At 38.6% G+C, this 19,754-nt stretch overlaps 1 protein-coding gene across 1 annotated transcript in view; it reads left to right on the forward strand.

Moving 5' to 3' along the window:
• Nucleotides 1–19,754, forward strand: part of rapgef5a (Rap guanine nucleotide exchange factor (GEF) 5a) — a 254,510-nt gene that overhangs the window by 123,005 nt on the left and 111,751 nt on the right. Inside the window, exons 6-7 of the mRNA XM_028818299.2 lie at nt 4,315–4,396; nt 18,071–18,119. Of these exons, the coding sequence (XP_028674132.1) occupies nt 4,315–4,396; nt 18,071–18,119 (131 nt within the window). The remainder of the gene's footprint in view (nt 1–4,314; nt 4,397–18,070; nt 18,120–19,754) is intronic.

Genomic DNA, 19,754 nt, shown 5'->3' on the forward strand with positions numbered 1-19,754 from the left:
CTAATATGTGATTGGATTATATCATAGAAAAATGGTTGTAAAGTAGAAAACTGTGAGTTTTGTACTTGTGCACTTGCATACGTGGCTCTTTTAAATGTACTTCTAGCTACTCTTCTGCTTTTTTTTACACTATCATGTAGTACAGTCAACTCAATCAGATTTCTCACTGACTTGGTGGCAGCTGCCATGTAACACACATATATAAAGACTGGTCACACACGCTTTTTCCAGGAAGATTAGGGGGCACAGGCAGCACATAAGAGATTATCGTTTTTAGTACCACCAATGTTTTTTTTTTTTTTGCATAATTCGTTACTACTACAGTCTAAAAATGAATAACTTCATGCATTGAATTCAACAACTGCAGCTAAATTCCAAGCTGTTTCTTCTTCAAATCTGCCTCTCTCTGTCTCTTTTGTTTGTAGTTGCTGTGCAGATCCTTCTCTTTGAAGGTTTAGGTGTACTTCACTCCTGGAGTGTACATGGGCACAGATACAAGACAGACATTGTTGACACAGACACACAGAAACCATTCCTGAACTGCAGGACAGAGGCCTTTGCACATATAACTATTAGCCGACTGGGTGACATTGTCTCAGCTTCAGATACCTGTTCTACATGCCGCAGGATAAAGCTGTCAAAGATACTTTTGCTGTCCTTTTTTCCCAGGGGCTAGTAATCTCTGTGCTGCTACGATCATCCATCTTTGTTTCAGTAGTGTCTGCTCAGAAGCATTTTATAAATTTGGCCCTGATTATGTCATACTTCTTCAATAATGAACCCATTGATTTTTCTACTACTGTCACCTCCTTATTATTAGCATCCTTGCCATTGTCATTTCTTCATTAGTGCCTCTTTATTTCTTCTGAAACATTTGCCTTCATAAAGTCTACCATTAACAATATGTTACATGTGTCAGAACTTTCTGCCGTATACATTGTATGTATATTCCTTTTGTTTTGTATGTTTCATGTCATTTTATAGTTGTTTTCATGTACTACATAATGTTTCAGCTTTTTTATTTTGATTTTTTGTAATACTTTAATGTTAAATACAGGTTTTTAATGTTGTTTATTGTTGGGTGTAGCTTCATGTTAAGATTTCTGTGTTCAGCTATTCATTTCTTAACTTTTGTTCTCCACAATCCACTTTCAGACAAATTGTTTGTTCATACTTTGAGTTTGCTACTAAATCAATGCTTTTCTCTCAAGGTTTATGGAAAGAGGTAAAATGTTTAATGAGAAATTTGCATATCTTTCTCACATATTTTATACAATATACTATAAATTTATATATTATAATCCACTTGTAATTTTTGCAGAGGCATAAGAATGATGAAGTATGACAGAGGAAAGCATGAAAGAGCAAAAATCGCTTCACCATGCAATAGCATTCATCAAATAACATTTCATGTTTGGTAACTAGGTCATGCCATGAACTAGGATTTACCTCATCTGTTTTGTGTCAGATGAAAGGTGTTTGCAGCAACTTTGAAGGATGCCATTAATTATTAGGTACAGATGTCAAATTATATGAAATAACCTAAATGCTTTCAGGCATTTTCTGTATACTTAATAAGGTGTGCTGCATCTCTTATAATGTCAGCCAGTTAAATGCTCTGAGTATATGTCTGCTAGTCCATCCTGTCTATTTTTATATAGTGACACCAAGAGCAGAGAAAAATGAGTTTATTTTATATGATAATCTATCTTGAGTCATGACAAAGTATTATATAATTTAGCCTAGCAAGTGTTTTGTGAAAAACTATAGAAACATTTGTTCTGAAATTAGTGAATTTAGTAATAAAAATATTCTTACCATCCCATTGCACATGGACTGTCTGTTTGTGCATTGTATGCCTGTCAGCATGAGTTTCCCCAGATGTCAGTGTTTGGTTAGTGAACATACACTGTATTGTCCGTGTCTAAGTGAGAACTGGTGTGTGTGTATTAGTGTGCCCTGGGGTGGATGAATGTTGGGATGGTTTCTACCTTGTAACCAGTGTTTTCAGGACAGGCTCCAGCCTCCTGTGACCATGTACAGAAAAAGGAGGACAGGAAAATGAATGGATTTCTGAATCCTAACCAGATAAGGTAGATGTGGTGAGTGGCATCCTGCTAATTGTTCTTCATAGTTAAATCAGGACTTGCTTTTTTAATACAATCAGACATCGGTTCTTCACATTCTATAGCACATTTATAAGTATGTAGGATTATGCCTTTTTTGGAAGACAAACTGGAGATTATTACTTTATAGGTCTAGAAATCTGAGTTCAGTTTCCAGTTCTTGTCTGTGTGGAGTTCTTATCTCTGGAGGTACCATTACACTTTAAACAATATTTTTTCATGGATGATTTTGTAAAAAACCCTAAATACTGTCATTATTGCTTATGTCAAATTATTCTTTGTTCTCAAATGTCACCGTGAGTAGACTTACTTGGGTTAATTCTGCATAAATCAACATATCATTATGATTTTAAAATGTTGATTTATACAGTATGTTTTTCTGCTCTAATTTTATAATTATATTGTTGATTTACCTTCATTATTATTGTTTCTACCTGTTTTTGGTGGTTTCGATGTGTTGCCATTTTGTTGCTGTTTTTCTCTCATGATTCAGCAATCCATTCATTTTCCTGTCCTCCTTTTTCACTACATGGTCACAGGAGGTCAGAGCCTTTCATTCATTGTTGCTGAATAGATAGATAGATAGATAGATAGATAGATAGATAGATAGATAGATAGATAGATAGATAGATAGATAGATAGATAGATAGATAGATAGATAGATAGATAGATAGATAGATAGATAGATACTTTATTAATCCCAATGGGAAATTCCAATTCTTCAGCAGCAGCATACTGATACAATAAATAATATTAAATTAAAGAATGATAATAATGCAGGTGAAAAACAGACAATAACTATGTATAATGTTGAATGTTAACATTTACCCCCCCCCGGGTGGAATTAAAGAGTCGCATAGTTTGGGGGAGGAACGATCTCCTCAATCTGTCTGTGGAGCAGGACAGTGACAGCAGTCTGTCGCTGAAGCTGCTCTTCTGTCTGGAGATGATACTATTAAGTGGATGCAGTGGATTCTCCATAATTGATAGGAGCCTGCTGAGCGCCCTTTGCTCTGCCACAGATGTTAAATGACAGCAGACACTATAGAGATCAGTCATGGCTCAGGTAATTACAGACTTCATGAACAATTAGGTATCTGTAAGCTTTGTGCACATGGAATTACCCATAATGTTGACTCCTGAAATGAAGCATCACCGTTCAATGCTCCAACAAGGATACATGGATACATCACTGTGACCCAGAGTCTAAACACCAAATAAAAAATGAAAGTATACAGATTTTTCAAAACAAAGGAATCCCGTGTCAAAGTCACTGCCAACAACAGCATAGGTATAGCTTTTTATGATGCTAAAGGTGAACTCCATATTGATTATATTCATCAGAAGGTCTGCATAGCCAGCTAATATTATGCCGATTTATGGTGGTCAGTCAGGGTAAACCAGCAAGGAAGCTGTGCTTTCTTTTAATCTGTATGGAGTTTTTATTCAGTGATTATGATGATCAATGAGATTGAGTTGTAACAAATAATTACATTTTTGAGGGGATTTCTAGAATATCAGACACATGGTTCTGATCTTTTTTTTAAATTGTAAATAGATTTATTTTCTTTTGGGATTACGTCTTTTGGCTGTTTTGGAAATGCCTAAAAATTCTCCAGGAAAAGCTGGAACCTGTGGCTTGGGAAGTCTGGGCTAGACCACTTGGCCTGCTGCTGCTACGACCCTCACCAGGGAAAGCAGTCTGAGATGGCGAGATGAGATGATGATGAGAAGGTTGAGTTGGGAGGCCTTGCTTACAGCTATGTATGAGAAAAAATCTGATTATTTGTTAACTGGTAAAAGCAAATGCAAAAACCCAGTGATCCTGGGGGTATTTTACAAATCTAAAATCACGCTGTTATCTAATTTTAGTCATTTTCTGTAGAGTTGAGTATTACTGTACTCTTGTACCAATATAACTATGCAGGGTTTGGTTTTGATGTTGTCTGACAGTAAAGCTGTATCAGCCAGATGTGTATTAAGTTAACAGTGCAAACAGCACACCAAACAAAATGTGTGACTAAAGTGTAAATTAAGTATGCCAGATAATATCTGTACAATAACTTTCATAAAGAAATAGCTTATTAAAGAAATCATTAAATAAACAGCAGGAACAAACTTCTCAAATGTTTCTTAATGTTTAAATTTCTTTATGAAATTTGTAATACAATTTACTTTACATTTTCAGACCAGAAGAAGAAACTGGGAGCAAAAAAGAGCTCTGTAGTGAAATTCTGCAAATGAAAGCACTTGAGCGCTTAACATCCACGGTAAGGTTATACTTATTACATTTTGGAGTTTATCATGTAATATACTGTAGTCTGTTGGAGTGTATTATTAGTGGTAGCAAGCTCTAACTATAAAATTAAAGAAATGTGACAATGGAGCTGCATGTTGGTGCAGTGATAACACTGCTACCTCTGGTGAGGAAGCCAAGGTTCATGGCCAGGGTCCTTACTGCGTGTCGTCTGCGTGGCTTAGGTGAATTTGAATTGCTACATTTCCCCTAGTGAGTGTGTGTGTGCTTGCTGTGTGATGGACTGGTGCCCAGTCCAGGTGTTGTTACCGCCTTGCGCCTGATGACTGCTGGGATAGGCCCCAGTTGCTCCATGAGCCTTCCCTGGAAATGATGGTTAGAAAATTTGACAGTTACAAGTGTGACAGAAGCTATACATTATGGTATTATTTATAGAACGTTTCTAACTGTGAAATATGAAATATCATTCTTGGTTTTAACCTTACTTTTTGCTTCATTGTGTGAATTAAAAGTGTTGTCTTTTATCATTTAAAAATCAATCTGAGATCTTGTCATAGTGGTCGTCTCTCTTAAGCAGTGAGCTGTAAGACTTGGACTTCAGGAAATCTACAACCTACGTTTTTTCTCTACATTAAATACTTGGGTCAGAGACAGTTTGACTGGCAGAATACAGTGGTATAATAATAAATTCATCCTAATAAATTGCTAGCATTGTAAAGCAAAACATTAGGAATTAAAGTGTTTGTTATTTTTTACAGTATTTTATGGCAACTGAGTATACATTCATATTAAAAAAGTAATGGTTAATTCCTAAGATGTCTTAAGTGATCTGATGTTCATATGTTAATAATCACTAAGATCGTATCAGTGCCTAACAACATCATTTAAACAAAGTCTTGTTGGCAATTGTGTAAATAAATATACAGAAAAAAAGAAGCCATGCTTATCAGAAAACTGTAAAAAAGAGTTCAGCTTAGGCATTAAGAATCATATAGAAATGTGCTATGTGGCCGACGACTGGGGACCTTGTCCCACTGGGACACCTGGAGAAGGGAAGGACTGGGAGAGGGGCAATATCTTCCCCGGGCCGCAAGAGGGCAGCCCCCCTGGATTACATCAGGGCCACGGATTTGGAGCTTGGAAGCTCAACCCCGTTGGGGTCCGTGGCCACCGCCAGGGGCACCTGGACAATCCCAGAGCCCTAAATGGCAGCACACCCACCACACGAGGAAGTGCTGTAGGAAGGTCGTCAGCGTGCACGCTGGAGTACATCCGGGTGCAACATTAAAGGGGCCGCCTCACTGCATTCGGGGAGCCGGAGTCAGGAGGCAGAGGACGGAGCTTGCGAGTGGAGGAGTGAGGGTGGCAGTAAAGAGAAGAGAAAAGAAAGGAAAAGAGCAACAAAGGAAGGACTGAGCGCTGTGAGATTGAGCATTGTGTGGTGCTGCAAAACAAAGAAGAAAATAAACATGTGTGTGTTTTGGACTTCTGGCTGTCTCAGTGTCTGTCTGTGTCCGGACTTCTTTCACAGCTATAAATGTGAACGATGTGCACTTTAAGTGATACTAAAGGCTATAGGACTTCACAACTACTAACAGACAGAAATACAAATGTAAAAATACATTTACATATCAATACTGTTTAATAAGCATTATATTAGAATTGCAGGGTTTGCAGAACAAAGTTTAAGAAATTAAGCAGAAACACACTCATCTAACAAGTATTTTGTGAAACAAAAAGAAAATAAATCCTGTCAGTGCAGAGTTTCTGGGTTAAGTGCAGGATAAACAGTGCTCTTTTAATATAATATCAAGCAAACATGTTGCACTCTAGTTTTGGTTGCAACAAGCTTTCATCTTGATTTCATCAGTAAAAACCTGAGAGGGAAATGATGACTGCTACATTAACACAGAATTTCACAGTTCCTTCATTGAATTTCCAAAACAGTTGATGATCTGAAGAAGTTTCTGCATAAAAATGACTTTACCTTGCAGCTGTGTTACTACTAGAGGTCTATATCACCAGCTGTGTGAGCCGTGCTTTCAGATGTGCTGACTGAATGTAGAAGGGTTTATTTTTACTTACGTATTCCTGACTTTGCAATCTGTGTGGCAGTAAAGAGTCTGGTGGGAATGTATGGGGAAACATGTTTCATATTTGCTTACATTTATTTTCTATATCTTTAGAGGTTACTTTGCATGCTTTTAAATACTAGATGGCCATATGGCATGAGCTAAAAACCTATAGCATGTTTAGGCTACTTTTACATCATTGTGGTTCACAGTTCCAGTGTCTTCAGTTTGAATCCCAGTCCATACACTGACAGTCCCTAGTTTGTGTGTTTCTTAGTTTCTGTTTATTTACTTGTTTGCTTGGGGAGCTGTGCTGAGCACTATATAAAGACAGAATAGCCACTTTCCCTGATACAAGGGGAGCCTTCATCTGCCTTTTTGTTGACTGTTTGCTGGAATGCGAATAAGTTTCCGATCTTAAAGGAAGGCCGTCACTGCACAGCTGTGGCTAAAAGTGGCCTATGGAGAAAAATCAGCAATCGTTACTTTCAGCAGAAAGAAAACTTTAGACTGATCTTATGCTGCCTCGCCCTAACACAGCTTCAATTCCACTCCTGTTAGCGTTCACTTCATCTTTATTCACATCACATTATCCCAGGTTGTAGTATATTTTTCACTGTGGTAAAGTTAATCTTTATATAACGCAGTGTAAAAAACATATGTTGTCACTACTAGTATAATAATGCCATCACCATGCAGTTTAGTTAGGTACTTAACAGGGCAGCTCTTGAAGATGGTTGTGGACACCTTACACAAATGACCTCAAGCCTCCATTGCACCATTTTCTCCATGACAGGGTAGGTGAGATGCCCTTGAACCCTTTAGAGTCATGGCCGAGATATTTCTGAAATTTTTGTGTTTTGCTTTTTTAAACGTCTTGGCCACGTTTGCAGCAAAGATAAAGTGAATTCACTTCTACTTGACACGTGCTCCTAAACTGTTACGATTTACAAGTTTGGAATGTACAGAGGTTATTTTTATTTAGAGTGTGTTATAATGTTTTATTGTACTTTTTGTGACATTTGTGCACCTCTATTTTGTGTATTTGGGGCGGCACGGTGGCGCAGTGGGTAGCGCTGCTGCCTCGCAGTTGGGAGATCTGGGGACCTGGGTTCGATTCCCGGGTCCTCCCTGCGTGGAGTTTGCATGTTCTCCCCGTGTCTGCGTGGGTTTCCTCCGGGTGCTCCGGTTTCCTCCCACAGTCCAAAAACATGCAGGTTAGGTGGATTGGCGATTCTAAATTGGCCCTAGTGTGTGCTTGGTGTGTGGGTGTGTTTGTGTGTGTCCTGCGGTGGGTTTGCACCCTGCCCAGGATTGTTTCCTGCCTTGTGCCCTGTGTTGGCTGGGATTGGCTCCAGCAGACCCCCGTGACCCTGTGTTCGGATTCAGCGGGTTGGAAAATGGATGGATGGATGGATGTTGAGGTAACATTGTATTTGCTTGTGGCAGTCTCTTGTATATTTGGAATATTTGATGGATATTGAATTGTAATAGGGAAGAGGAATTGGTAATCTGAAAGATCTTACTTTCTGCTTATTTGGATACTTTAAATTTTTAGGTTATTAATGGAAAACTAGGGTAGGAGGAATTTCATGAAAAGAAAGAAGTGCTAATGAGTCATAAGTGAAGTAGAGCAATGCATTCATTAATCTGAAAAAAAAATAGCATCATAACATGTTTTACATAATGTTCATGCAAAACTCCAAGTACTGTTCTAATATTTTTTCCCAAGCAAGCATGTGGGAAACTGTGCTGCAACTAACTGCTATAATGATTAAGCGTCAAATGAAATGACCCAGTTCCCTAAGCTTTGTTTTTTTCTAAGGATTATTAGAAAATATTACTTGTTCTGGTTCCTGATTTGCGGACCAGAGAGAGAGACAGAGGCAATAAGCAGAAAACCACGCAAAGAGAGAAGCTTTCAGAAAACTGGGATGGGTCATGTAGATTTAGAAAATTTCAATGTCACTGCAACGTTCTAATTAAAATTTTAAAAGATCTAAGCAAGTTCCTTGTATTCTTTAATTATATATATTCAGGAACATGGCTTGGTGTGTGTGTGTGTGCCCTTCGGTTGTCTGGCGCTCTGCCTTGTGCCCTGTGCTGGCTGGGTTTGGCTCCAGCAGACCCCTGTGACCCTGTGTTAGGATATAGCGGGTTGGACGATGACTGACTGACTGACTCATTTACTTACTCACTTACTCTCCATGTGTTTACCCAGGTGAAGGCTGTGCATGCAGATATTATGAGTTGTCCTCTCTAAACCATCCCATCCCCATTTACAGTTTCAAGTTCCTTCTGAAGATTTCCCAGACCAGTGGCGAGGTATTCTCTCTTCCATGTGTTGGGTCCCCTGCCACTGGCCTGTATACTGAACACCTGGTGCAGGAGGTATCCAAAGAGTATTCTTACTAGACCCCCAGACCACCTCACGTGGCTCCTCTTGATTTAGAGAATCAGCTGTTTTGTATACCGAGTCATCTCTCAAATTGTCCAGTTTCTCACTCTCCTCAGCCTTCCATGGTCTAGTGATGGGCCCATGTGGGGTCACAGAATGTAACAAAAGTGAACTGAGAAACAGTGAGAGACTGCCGACAGAGCAGGTTTAGTGGAAGATGCATTTAACAATACTGTAATTCATGAAGAAGAGCAGATTTGTTTGATGCTGGGATGCATAATGAAGTACCTAACTACTGCGTAGCTTCACTACTTTTTTAATATCTACCACCTTTCATAGAAGGATGCTGATTCTTCTGATATTGTTTTGACTTATCATTAAGTTAATATATCTTTACATTTCCTAGACCTACATAATCAAACTCAATGTTGCAGGAAGCGAGAGGCTACAGACACTTACACTACAAGTGGTGCCAGTCCATCACTAATCATGCCCATGTACTGTATATACAGTACCCTCTCTCACTCATACTGGGCCAATTTAGAGGCACTAATTAACTTAGTGATAAACAAAATTCATATAGCAATGCCAAATTATTATAGCCAGCACATATGCATTTGGTCTATTTTGAGCTGGTTAATAGAAAGTCAAGAAAGTTCAAATCCTATATTTTATATCCTGATTGCTAACAGCAGGCTGCTTTAACAAAAGATTCATGTTGTGTTAGGTGTCAGCATGTAGTTCTCTGTTCCAACTGCTAGATACCAGTGCTTGAGCCTGAGGCACCCAGTGATCTCCATGACTTACAGAAATGTGAGAGTGACAATGAATATAAAGAAGGAGTGTATCTAGATGGAACAAAAAAAATACAAATGATCAAAGCAAAAAAACAAGCATGGCTCTAAATGGTGGTTGACCAAATAACCTCAGAAACCTGAGACTTTCTTAAATAAATCTTATAAAGGATGATAGCTCAGGAACAGCAGGTGCACAAGTTGTCCGGAAAAAAAAAACCAAAAAAAACCTGAGAAACAATGCATGTTTGTTTCCATATACAAAGCTCACATTGCTAAACAGAGCTTGATGTTTGCTCAGTATAGCAAATATTGCCATTTACGTTTTCATAGAAATATTTGATGCATTATATCTGCAAGTGAGCTCTAATGTGGACACATTGTATATTTATTAAACCATTGTCTTGGTGCTCAATATGAACAGCCTTTTAAAATGAAATACAGCTCAACAACTGCTCATAATAGTGAAGACAGTAAGTGAATAAATTATATTACATTATTCTCCACTGTCATTTTTGTGACTGTCGCTTTTTCATTAAATTACATTTGTATGTTAATGCTTGAAATACTTACATGGTTATGGGGTTTGAAACACACTTTTTTATAGATGCATGGTGTACATAGTGTGGTGTATTTTATATACTCACAGACGAAGATATTTAAATCAAGAATGTACAACTAATCAAAGCTGGATCCACGCAGTCAGCTTGGCAAGACATATTGTGTGATCTTTGTGAGTTACTTTAGTAACATGTAGAATATAAGTACTGTTTTTAAACATTATATTAAAAACACTAATTTAAAGTAACATATTCATTAAATGAAAATTGTATGTTAAATTGTATGTGGTGACTTAACAGAAAATGCTGACTTTCCAAAATAAATTTCAGTTAAAAATACCTGTGAAAAAAATATCTTTTTTATATTTTTCCATCCATCCCTATTCCAACCTGCTGAATCAGAACACAGGGTCACGGGGTCTGCTGGAGCCAATCCCAGCAAACACAGGGCACAAGGCAGGAACCAATCTTGGGCAGGGTGCCAACAAACTGCAGGACATACACAAACACACCAAGCACACACTAGGGCCAATTTAGAATCACCAATCCACCTAACCTGCATGTCTTTGGACTGTGGGAGGAAACCAGAGCACCCAGAGGAAACCCACGCAGACATGGGGAGAACATGCAGGTCTCATAACTGCGAGGCAGCAGCGCTACCACTGTGCCACCAAGCCGCCCTTTTATATTTTTTAATTAATTAATTCATTGAATCATGGGGGCTCCTTTGCTGGTAAAACTGGGCTGAAGCCCACTCTGGGCGGAGGACTGAGTATCAGCTGTGAGGGTTACGCTCCCTTATACAGATAGAAATCAACCTCACCTTCATGTCTTAAGGATTCTGAAGGACACCAGACTACCCCAAACATACCGGGCCGACTCAGAGAGAAGGTGCCGACTCTAACCTGCCAGCACCCGGTTTGTTAATCCATATGAAATAGAAGCCATTCTAATTATTGGCAGTTTTTTACGGATGAGGAATGCTAAATGTGTAGCTTCATGTAAGAACATTATTTGTGACTTTGCTTAAATAGCCATTTGTTACTAAAATATTGGCAATGCAAACAAATTATAAATAAACAAACTTTTTTTACTGTATTTTAAATATTTGAATTTAAAAATATTGCCATACAAGTTTGAGCTGTAAGTTCTTTTAGTTGCACTTCATTACTTTACTCCTGCACATTCTTTCATGGTCTACTCTACCTGCTATGCATATCTCCCTCCTGGCCTTTTCTGTCCTCTTTTGTGCAGAAAATGTCTTTCCATTGACCAGATGCACATGAGAAGTGCACTGACTACTGGCTGTGAAACCTGTCAGAAAAATACCGACGCTGTCAAATGCATTCTGAAGCTGAGTCCAGCTGTGCGGCAAAAGAGACACAAAAGAAACTGAACAAAATCATAAAATGAGAAAGAAAGGCAAAGTATGCTGGCATAATGAAAAAAATACAAAAAGCAAAAACCTGATAGATGTATAAAATTTAAATCAGAAAAAAAAAACAAACGCACAATGCAGCATCACCCAGAGATGGGATTGCCCTGCTAAAACATGCATGGTGCTCAGATCATGTGGCTTCTAGAGAATTAGAAATGGAGACTGGAGCACGGTTATCAGCAGGAGGGATGGGAAAGGAAGGGTAAAATGTAAAATCAAGAGTCATTCCTGACACTCACACAGAGGCAATTCTGTCTACAGTAATCCCTCACTTATCGCGGGAGATAGGTTCCAAGGCCGACCGCGATAACTGAATTTCCGCGAAGTAGGGACACCATATTTATTTAATTATTTAACGTGTATTTGGACGTTTTTAAACCCTCCCTGTATTGTTTACAACCCACCCTTTACTCTAATAATAACATGGACAACTGCTAAGCAATATGAAATCGGTAGATAAGTTTACAGTTACTGTATAGCGAAGTACACATAGCTATATATGACGTGATGAATATGCTGCGCAGTAAAAATGATGACGATGAAAGTGATGATCCCCTGAATGCAGTAAAAAGAGCACGTTAATGTTGAATGAGTGAGATGAGATGAGACTTCCTGGTTAATGCAGCGCTGCGTCGCTGAGCCAATCAGCAGCACACAGGAACTTAACTGCGTGCTCTGATTGGGTAGCTTCTCAGCCATCCGCCAATAGCATCTCTTGTATGAAATCAACTGGGCAAACCAACTGAGGAAGAAACTATCAGAAGTAAAAAAACTAATTGTCCGCAGAAACCCGCGAAGAAGCGAAAAATCTGCGTTATATATTTAGATATGCTTACATATAAAATCCGCGAAGTCGTGAATCCGCGAAAAGTGAACCGCGAAGTGGCGAGGGATTACTGTATATCAATAATAGGATGGGAACTAACCCTAAAGAGTCTTTTGGGATGCCACATAACTGGTGCAACATTCTGCACATATGTACTGTATAGTGATAGAACCCAGCTGTCAGCGAGCCCCAAACCCTAAACATGATCACACAAAGGTAGTCCCGGGTTATTTATTGTAGCACAAGCCCAAGTACAGGTTTTCTTTCTCTCTCTCCACAATACTGTTTCCTCTCACCACTGCACTGCCCTCCTTCATTCGAGTGCTGCTCCATGTCCTCCCAGCTCTGACTCTGGGAGTACTTCCGGTGCCAGGGCCACTACCTGATGGAAGTACTTCTGGGTCATATGGAAGTCCCATGAATTGGGGAGTTCATCTCCCTGCAGCGCTCCCTTGTGGCACCCACAGACCTTAGCAGGGCTATGCTGTCAGACTGCAACTCCTGGCATTCTCTGCTTGTTCCTGAATGAGAACCGATATGGAAGGCTGCTGACACTTGGGGGAATTAAATATCCCTGTAGAATAGTCCTTCCCTGTCTTCTTTTCTCCTGGCCAGGAAAGGTATTAGGTACACGTCCAGTTGGGACACCTGTCCACTTGTTGGGGGCTTCCCGCCCAGGTAAGGAATCTTCTTAGGCTGGGATGTCAATCCATCCCTTAGGACAGTCTTCTTGCCTCATTGTGCAAAACACTTAATGTGCCTGTGCTCCAACTGAAAAAAAAATTCATAGACTTTTAAGTACATGTCTTCTAAGCCAAAAAAAAAAAAAAATATTAGCCAAATATATATGAATAATACTACACAAGAAGAGTCTGAAGACACGTGTCACTCTGCTTTTCAGTGACTTTGCGAGTCAGGAAGTGGGACTGTTTTAGGACACATCCAAGGTGGAAAAAGCTTCTCTACAGATGACTGCGCTAGTCCTGCTTCTGTATTGTCAGAGTCAGAAATATTATGTCCCTTGAGCATAGGTTTTGTTAATTTGGTGGCTAATTTGCACTTTAGTGCAAAGAAAAGCCCAGGAAGCCAAACAAGCAAAAATAGGTTTTTATTGAAAATAAAAATATAGTAAAGAATCAACAGAAGGAGAAATTTTAAAGAACAAAAAAAAAGGCAGAAAGAAAAACAAAAATCTGCTTCACAAAAATACAGATTTTCTCACCTTTTGTAGCTTTCTTATGCTACTCTGGCCTTTTCACCTCTTGTGCCAATTAATCTCTTGACACCAAGGTTAATGTATGTCTGGCTAGAAGGAGGTTTCAGGCACAAGCTAGTGACCATTTCTGGGGCCATCATTATAACTTATTTCATAAAACTGACTAAAAGTCCTCGAGCTATCCTACTGAAACGTCCCCTAAATTTCCAGACTAACTTGCATTATAGCAGAGAGACCCCACATACTGTAATGGACCTCCCTGATGCCACTTATCAGGGTCAGGGACTTGTGTTGAATTTTTAAACATTCCCTTTTCCCCGTTTCTATTTGTGATCAGAAGGAGTAATTATATGGAGCCCCCTGGCAATACCCCATGTCTTTATTTTCTTTTATTGCATGGAGTGTCAGGTCCTACGTGGCACCATTTTAGAGTGTATAGTACAGTGAATATTCTAGTGAAAATACACTTTATCAAAATTAAATGAATTAAATATAGCACAGTGATGTGGAAAAGAGGTGATCAGACAGAAGCAGATTTTACCTTGACTGAATCACAGGTCCGAGGAAGTATGAGGGTTTCTTATGTTGCATTCATCAGATATATTTCACTACAAAAACTTCAGGTCCTTTTGTAATCTTATTTATTCAGTTCAATTTTGTCTTAAATAGCATTCTTGACAGTAGACAGGTCCAAGCATATCACACATTTTCAGATTCAGAATATGCACATAATAAAATAAGAGCAAGAGACATAATGCAATGTGAAATGCATATACCTGAATATCTATACATTTAGACATTTTTCCATCCACTTATTCTTTTACAAAACACATGCGTTCCAATTTTATGGTGACATGGACCAAACCCCAGACCAAGACCCAAGGTCTTTAATGATCTCTTAGGCACAGCAGCCATCAGCAGTGGGTCTGTCTGCGAAGAGAATGTCGACCTTGTCGAGAGGTTTACTGACCTCAGCAGTGACATTCAAGTCTCTGGTGATTCTTCCTATGAAGTTAGGAGATGGATTGAGAGACCATGGTGGGTCTTGAGGTCACTGGAAAGGGGTGTGTGGTGCCCCCGTTACCTTTGCAAAAGGATGAAGGTCCAAGTCTTTAGACTCCTGGTGCTTCCTGTCTTGCTATATGGTTGCGGGACATGGATGCTATCCAGTGACCTGAGACGAAGACTGGACTCCTTCGGTACTGAGTCTCTCTGGAAAATCCTTGGGTACTGCTGGTTTGACTTTGTGTCGAATGAGCGGTTGCTTATGGAGTCCCAAATGAGGCACATTACCTCACACATGCCCACGTAACATTTAGCTGCAGCAGATAGATGGTCATTTCCGGAAGGGTGGGACAGGACCGTATGTCTACCTGGAGGGGTTGACAACCAGGATCCCGAGCTGTTCCGTCATGAGGTGGGCGCAGCAACGTTCTTTACCAGTGCATGCTCCCCAACCTGACCTGGACCAAACCTGGATGGGCTGCCAGTCCATTGTATGTCACTCTCACTCACACACTTGCACTCATTCACACAAGGCCAATCTAAACTCACCAGTTAATCTAACACCTACATCTCTGTGGAGAAAGACAGGTACATGAAGACTAAACACAGACAGTGACTAAGCTGGGAGAAGGTCTAGCTAATGTGTTGTTTATCTGCCCTTCTTAAGTTCATAAGGTTTTTCTTAATTTTATGTTTTTTAAGATGGCACGCCTAGCTGGGAACAGGAAAAATAGTAGCAAAATCTCTTATTATTCTTGGAGAAAATAAACTATTTAGACAATTCATTAAGACTTTATTTTTGTATAAATGCTTTGTAGCTGGGTTTCCTGGCCATTAGATTTTTGCCAAGGTAACTGAAGCACTGAAGCACTTACAACTGAAGTTGTAATAGAATAATGCAATTTATTGATGAACATATAAATTATAGAAACACAATAACCTCCAGTCCATAATGACGTAAAAGATGTTGTGTATGGCAAACAATACAGTCAAATATTTAACACAGGAAATGCTGGCTATTCTTTGTTTGTTTAGAAGTTTTATAGAATATCTGGATTTTTATTTGCTTTTTGTTAAGAACTTCACCTTTTGGGATTTTAGCATGACATCATAGTCAGCTTGTTTTCCTGTAATTCACAGCCATTCACAGGGGCAAAATCTTAATAATTCAAATTCCTTATCACAGACGTCAACAATCTAATTTACTGGACATATTGCTATCACCACCTTAGTGGTGGAAAATGTGAGAATACACATATATAATTTACAACAAACCTTGAAAACACAGAGAAATCAAAACATTCTGCTGACTACATGTCTGACAAGACACATCAGACACAAAATATGTGACCTGCACAAAGGAAACATGGTCCTTAAAGAGGTACGGTCCTTGACAACTGCAACAGAAATGTGTCTGAGAAACTGGGGTACACACAAAAAGGATTTATAAAAGGGTCCAGGTAGCCAATAATAAAACCATTATAAAACTGCTTGAGGCTCCATTCATATAGTGGGTTATCTTATTTCTGGATGTGCAAACAATAGAAGAAACTACATGAATGGAACTGTATACCAAAGTCACCAAAGACAAAACAAGTCTAAGTCTCTGCCTGTGGTTTCTTGTGATACACACCGAAGTGGCACTCAAGGCAAAACATCTGCTTAGAAGAGTTGTTTCTTCCGGGAATTAAAAATAAACTGACAGATGCTTTGAGGAGGATGAGTCAAAAAATTAGTGGTCATTAAATCAAAATACAGTAAGGCTGCATTTTATAAGTAAGATGCTCCTTCTGTTTTTGCTCAAGGATAGCACACAAACAAGTGTACGAAATATATGTTGTTCCTTTAAAATGTGAGTCAGGGCTTATTTATGCATTCTGCAAGATTCATCTTGTTCCTGCTGTGCCTCACACAGTTAATTTTAAAAGCTCCAAACTGCTCAGAATAATTCTGATGCTCACAATTTACACAGATTGTAAATACAGTATCGATTAATGTTGTTCAAGGGTACATGCTCTTCAATGAAAAAGTAACAACTCTACTTCATAACTCTGCATACGCATATGTCAAGCACAAGAGTGGAATGAGAGTTTACTTTGGGATTCCTGGTCCATTAACTGCAACAAAAACCTCGGGTTTGCAGAAATGCCAGTAGCTGCTAGTGGGAGTGCTATCGTGATGACCACTGAAGCTTGGCTGGAAGAGACCCAGGAAGTGCTTTTAAAACTGCCTTATGGCCACATGCTTTGAGTCAGGAGAAAGTTTGGAACAAATATTTGAACTAATGAATAAAGACATTAATCAAAAATAAACCTAAAGGCCTGGATTTTTAATTTTATATTTCACTTTACTATGACAGGCTTTAATCCGTCAAGTCATCAGAAACACTATACGCTTATATTGGTGCATGTACATAACCAGAACTTTGAATAAGTTTTGAAATCCAAAATTGTGATTTATTTATTTTTTTCATATACTGTATACAATAATAGACTCATTGAATAAGGTTTAATGAGCAAGCTGTGAAGTGAAAATGGTTTTAGTTCATTATGTAAATAAATACACATGTCCGGCTCTATCGTTTAGTCGAACTAGGCAGACTCCCAGGGTGGAAAAACTTTGAAGGAATGAGAACGGGGCTGCCTCATTACAGACATATAATTATAATTGTATAATTGTAATTATAATTACAGACCCTGACTTACAAACACCACCCGGATTCAATATAACACCCAGCTCTTTGATCTAGTAAAAGTTTTTCTTTGCGCTCAGAAGACCGAGGGGGATACCACCACCCACTCTACTATATATTATATACATATATAACCATCCTCAAAACACCGAGTGGGACTCCCCCACCGTTCTTTGATATAAAATCTATATATCTGCACATTTGAAACAACAAGGGAGACAAACCCCACCACAAGCCCCAGCCCTCTCCTTCCAGGTAATATACATATAACACCCTAATGCCCTCAAAACGCTGTGGCCCTGCATGTGTATAAAAATATATTCTAGGGAAGCAAAAATACTAGAGCTGGGCCTGCACATACAGTGAAAGTGAACAAGTCTGTAGAAGTCAAGACAAGCAAACATATTACAAAGTCTGCACATATAATCTATATAATAAATACATATTCCTCCAAGATGAATCCAAAACTTAAAACTGATTTTCTTAAAATGTAGAGGGGAATAACAAGCATAAATACACCTGAAGGACTGCATGACTTCTACTATATATCGGAGGAAATCCGTTTCTGGCAATTTTTGACAGGAGTGCTTTTGTAATAGTGTTAATATGTAGCTATAATTTTGAAATTTACTATTTTGTACTTTAAAATTTTCATTACATTAACATTCTTGTTCTTTTTCTCACAGGTTCAAAATGAACTGGTGGCAGCGCTGGCACTAAAAGCAAGAAAATCATGTACGTATTGTTCATTTTTAATTCATTTCTACTTCTTCTAGCTCCTCCAGGGGAGTTTGTCTGTATAATATCATTCTGACAATGTGAGTTTTAGGTGAAATTTATTTACGTACGTGTATAAATATAGTAATATCCAATGAGCTGTACAAAGTGCAAGTCCATCACACGTTTCTCTCACACACTCCTGTGCTCATTTCCACATTTCCTATAAAGCCTAACATGCTTGTCTTTGGAATGTGGAAGGAAAAACAGGGCAACAGGGAAACTCATCCAAGCAAAAGGAGAACTAGCAAACCACTTTGCAGTAAGGAGGTTGTGTGTTCGCTTCCCGGGTCCTTTGAGTGCTTTGAGTAGTGAGACAAGATGATAAGAAGATAAATGTAAAGAAATATTTATTATTTTGCAAACAGTTGAATATTCTGACATTTTTTCAATGTTTACCCTTATAATAACAGTCATCAACCTTCACCGTTACATTTTTAAACCTCTGCAGTCTAGTTTAGGACTTCAAGGTCATAGGCTATCCTGGCATAATTGGGCACAAAGGAGTAACCAACCATTGGAAGGGTGTAAAATCATCACTGGATTAGTTAACATTTTTCAGTACTTATTTGTGAGTGCTTATCACTTACTAATAAGTTTTACTGATATATGTAAAATTATTTGCCTAACATGCTTTCAAAGCATTGAATAAAAATATGTTCATCCATTTTTTTTTTTAATTACAGAGTTAAGTGAAGCTAATTTTTTTTTCCATGTAGTAATAATCTCCAGGCAAAAACAGGATTGGATATAATTTCATCATTTGGCACCTAGGCTTACTCGTGTCTGAACAATTTAACATATACTGTTCATTTTTTAATGTGTGAGAAAATCTCAGTATACAGTATATCCAGAGAACCAGAAAGACTGTGCGAATGTTCAGTAAGCTGGAAATTAAACCAGTTTTACTGAATTCGTGAGGCAAAAGTGTTACCTGCTGTGCTAACATGCCAGCTATCAGTAATTACATTGAGCTGACCAACTGATGGAATCAGGCTACAAATCATACTACAGTCTCATTGTATGTCTGTATGTTTTTTCATTTTTATGGTATCTTTAATGGGATAATATTTTTACATTGTCTGACATTTATAACAACCTACAATGTGTATCTACACAATATTAAGTAGAGTAATTGAGTTTCAAAATAAGATAAAAAAATTGGTATGAGTGCTGTAAAGGGGAAAAGAATAATGAGTCAGTTGCCCAGGATTCTAGGCTACTTATCTCATCACCAGCTCAAGCGCAGTCAACAACAGCAAGTTATCAATGTTGTTTTGAACACCTTAAATGGAGTCATTGTACCATAGTATAAGGTGTTAAGCAGAGATCCGCAGAGGGTGCCACATCTAAACAATTGTTGGAAAGTAGTGTTGTAGTGCCACAATGACGTGACATTTTTCTGCTGCTTTGTTGTTCCACTGGCACCCCAGACCTGAATCCATTGACACCTCCTCTAAGTGGATTCTGAGTGGAATCTCTTGGCTTGTTAGAAGTTGTCCCACCTTTCAGCTTTCTGCTTCTCTCTTAAGTGTTTCACCTTATCACAGCTTTCTGACAAAATGCAATAATCTTCACAGGGTTGGGGACATT

This window comes from Erpetoichthys calabaricus, chromosome 13, assembly GCF_900747795.2.
Source record: "Erpetoichthys calabaricus chromosome 13, fErpCal1.3, whole genome shotgun sequence".
NCBI lineage: Eukaryota > Metazoa > Chordata > Cladistia > Polypteriformes > Polypteridae > Erpetoichthys > Erpetoichthys calabaricus.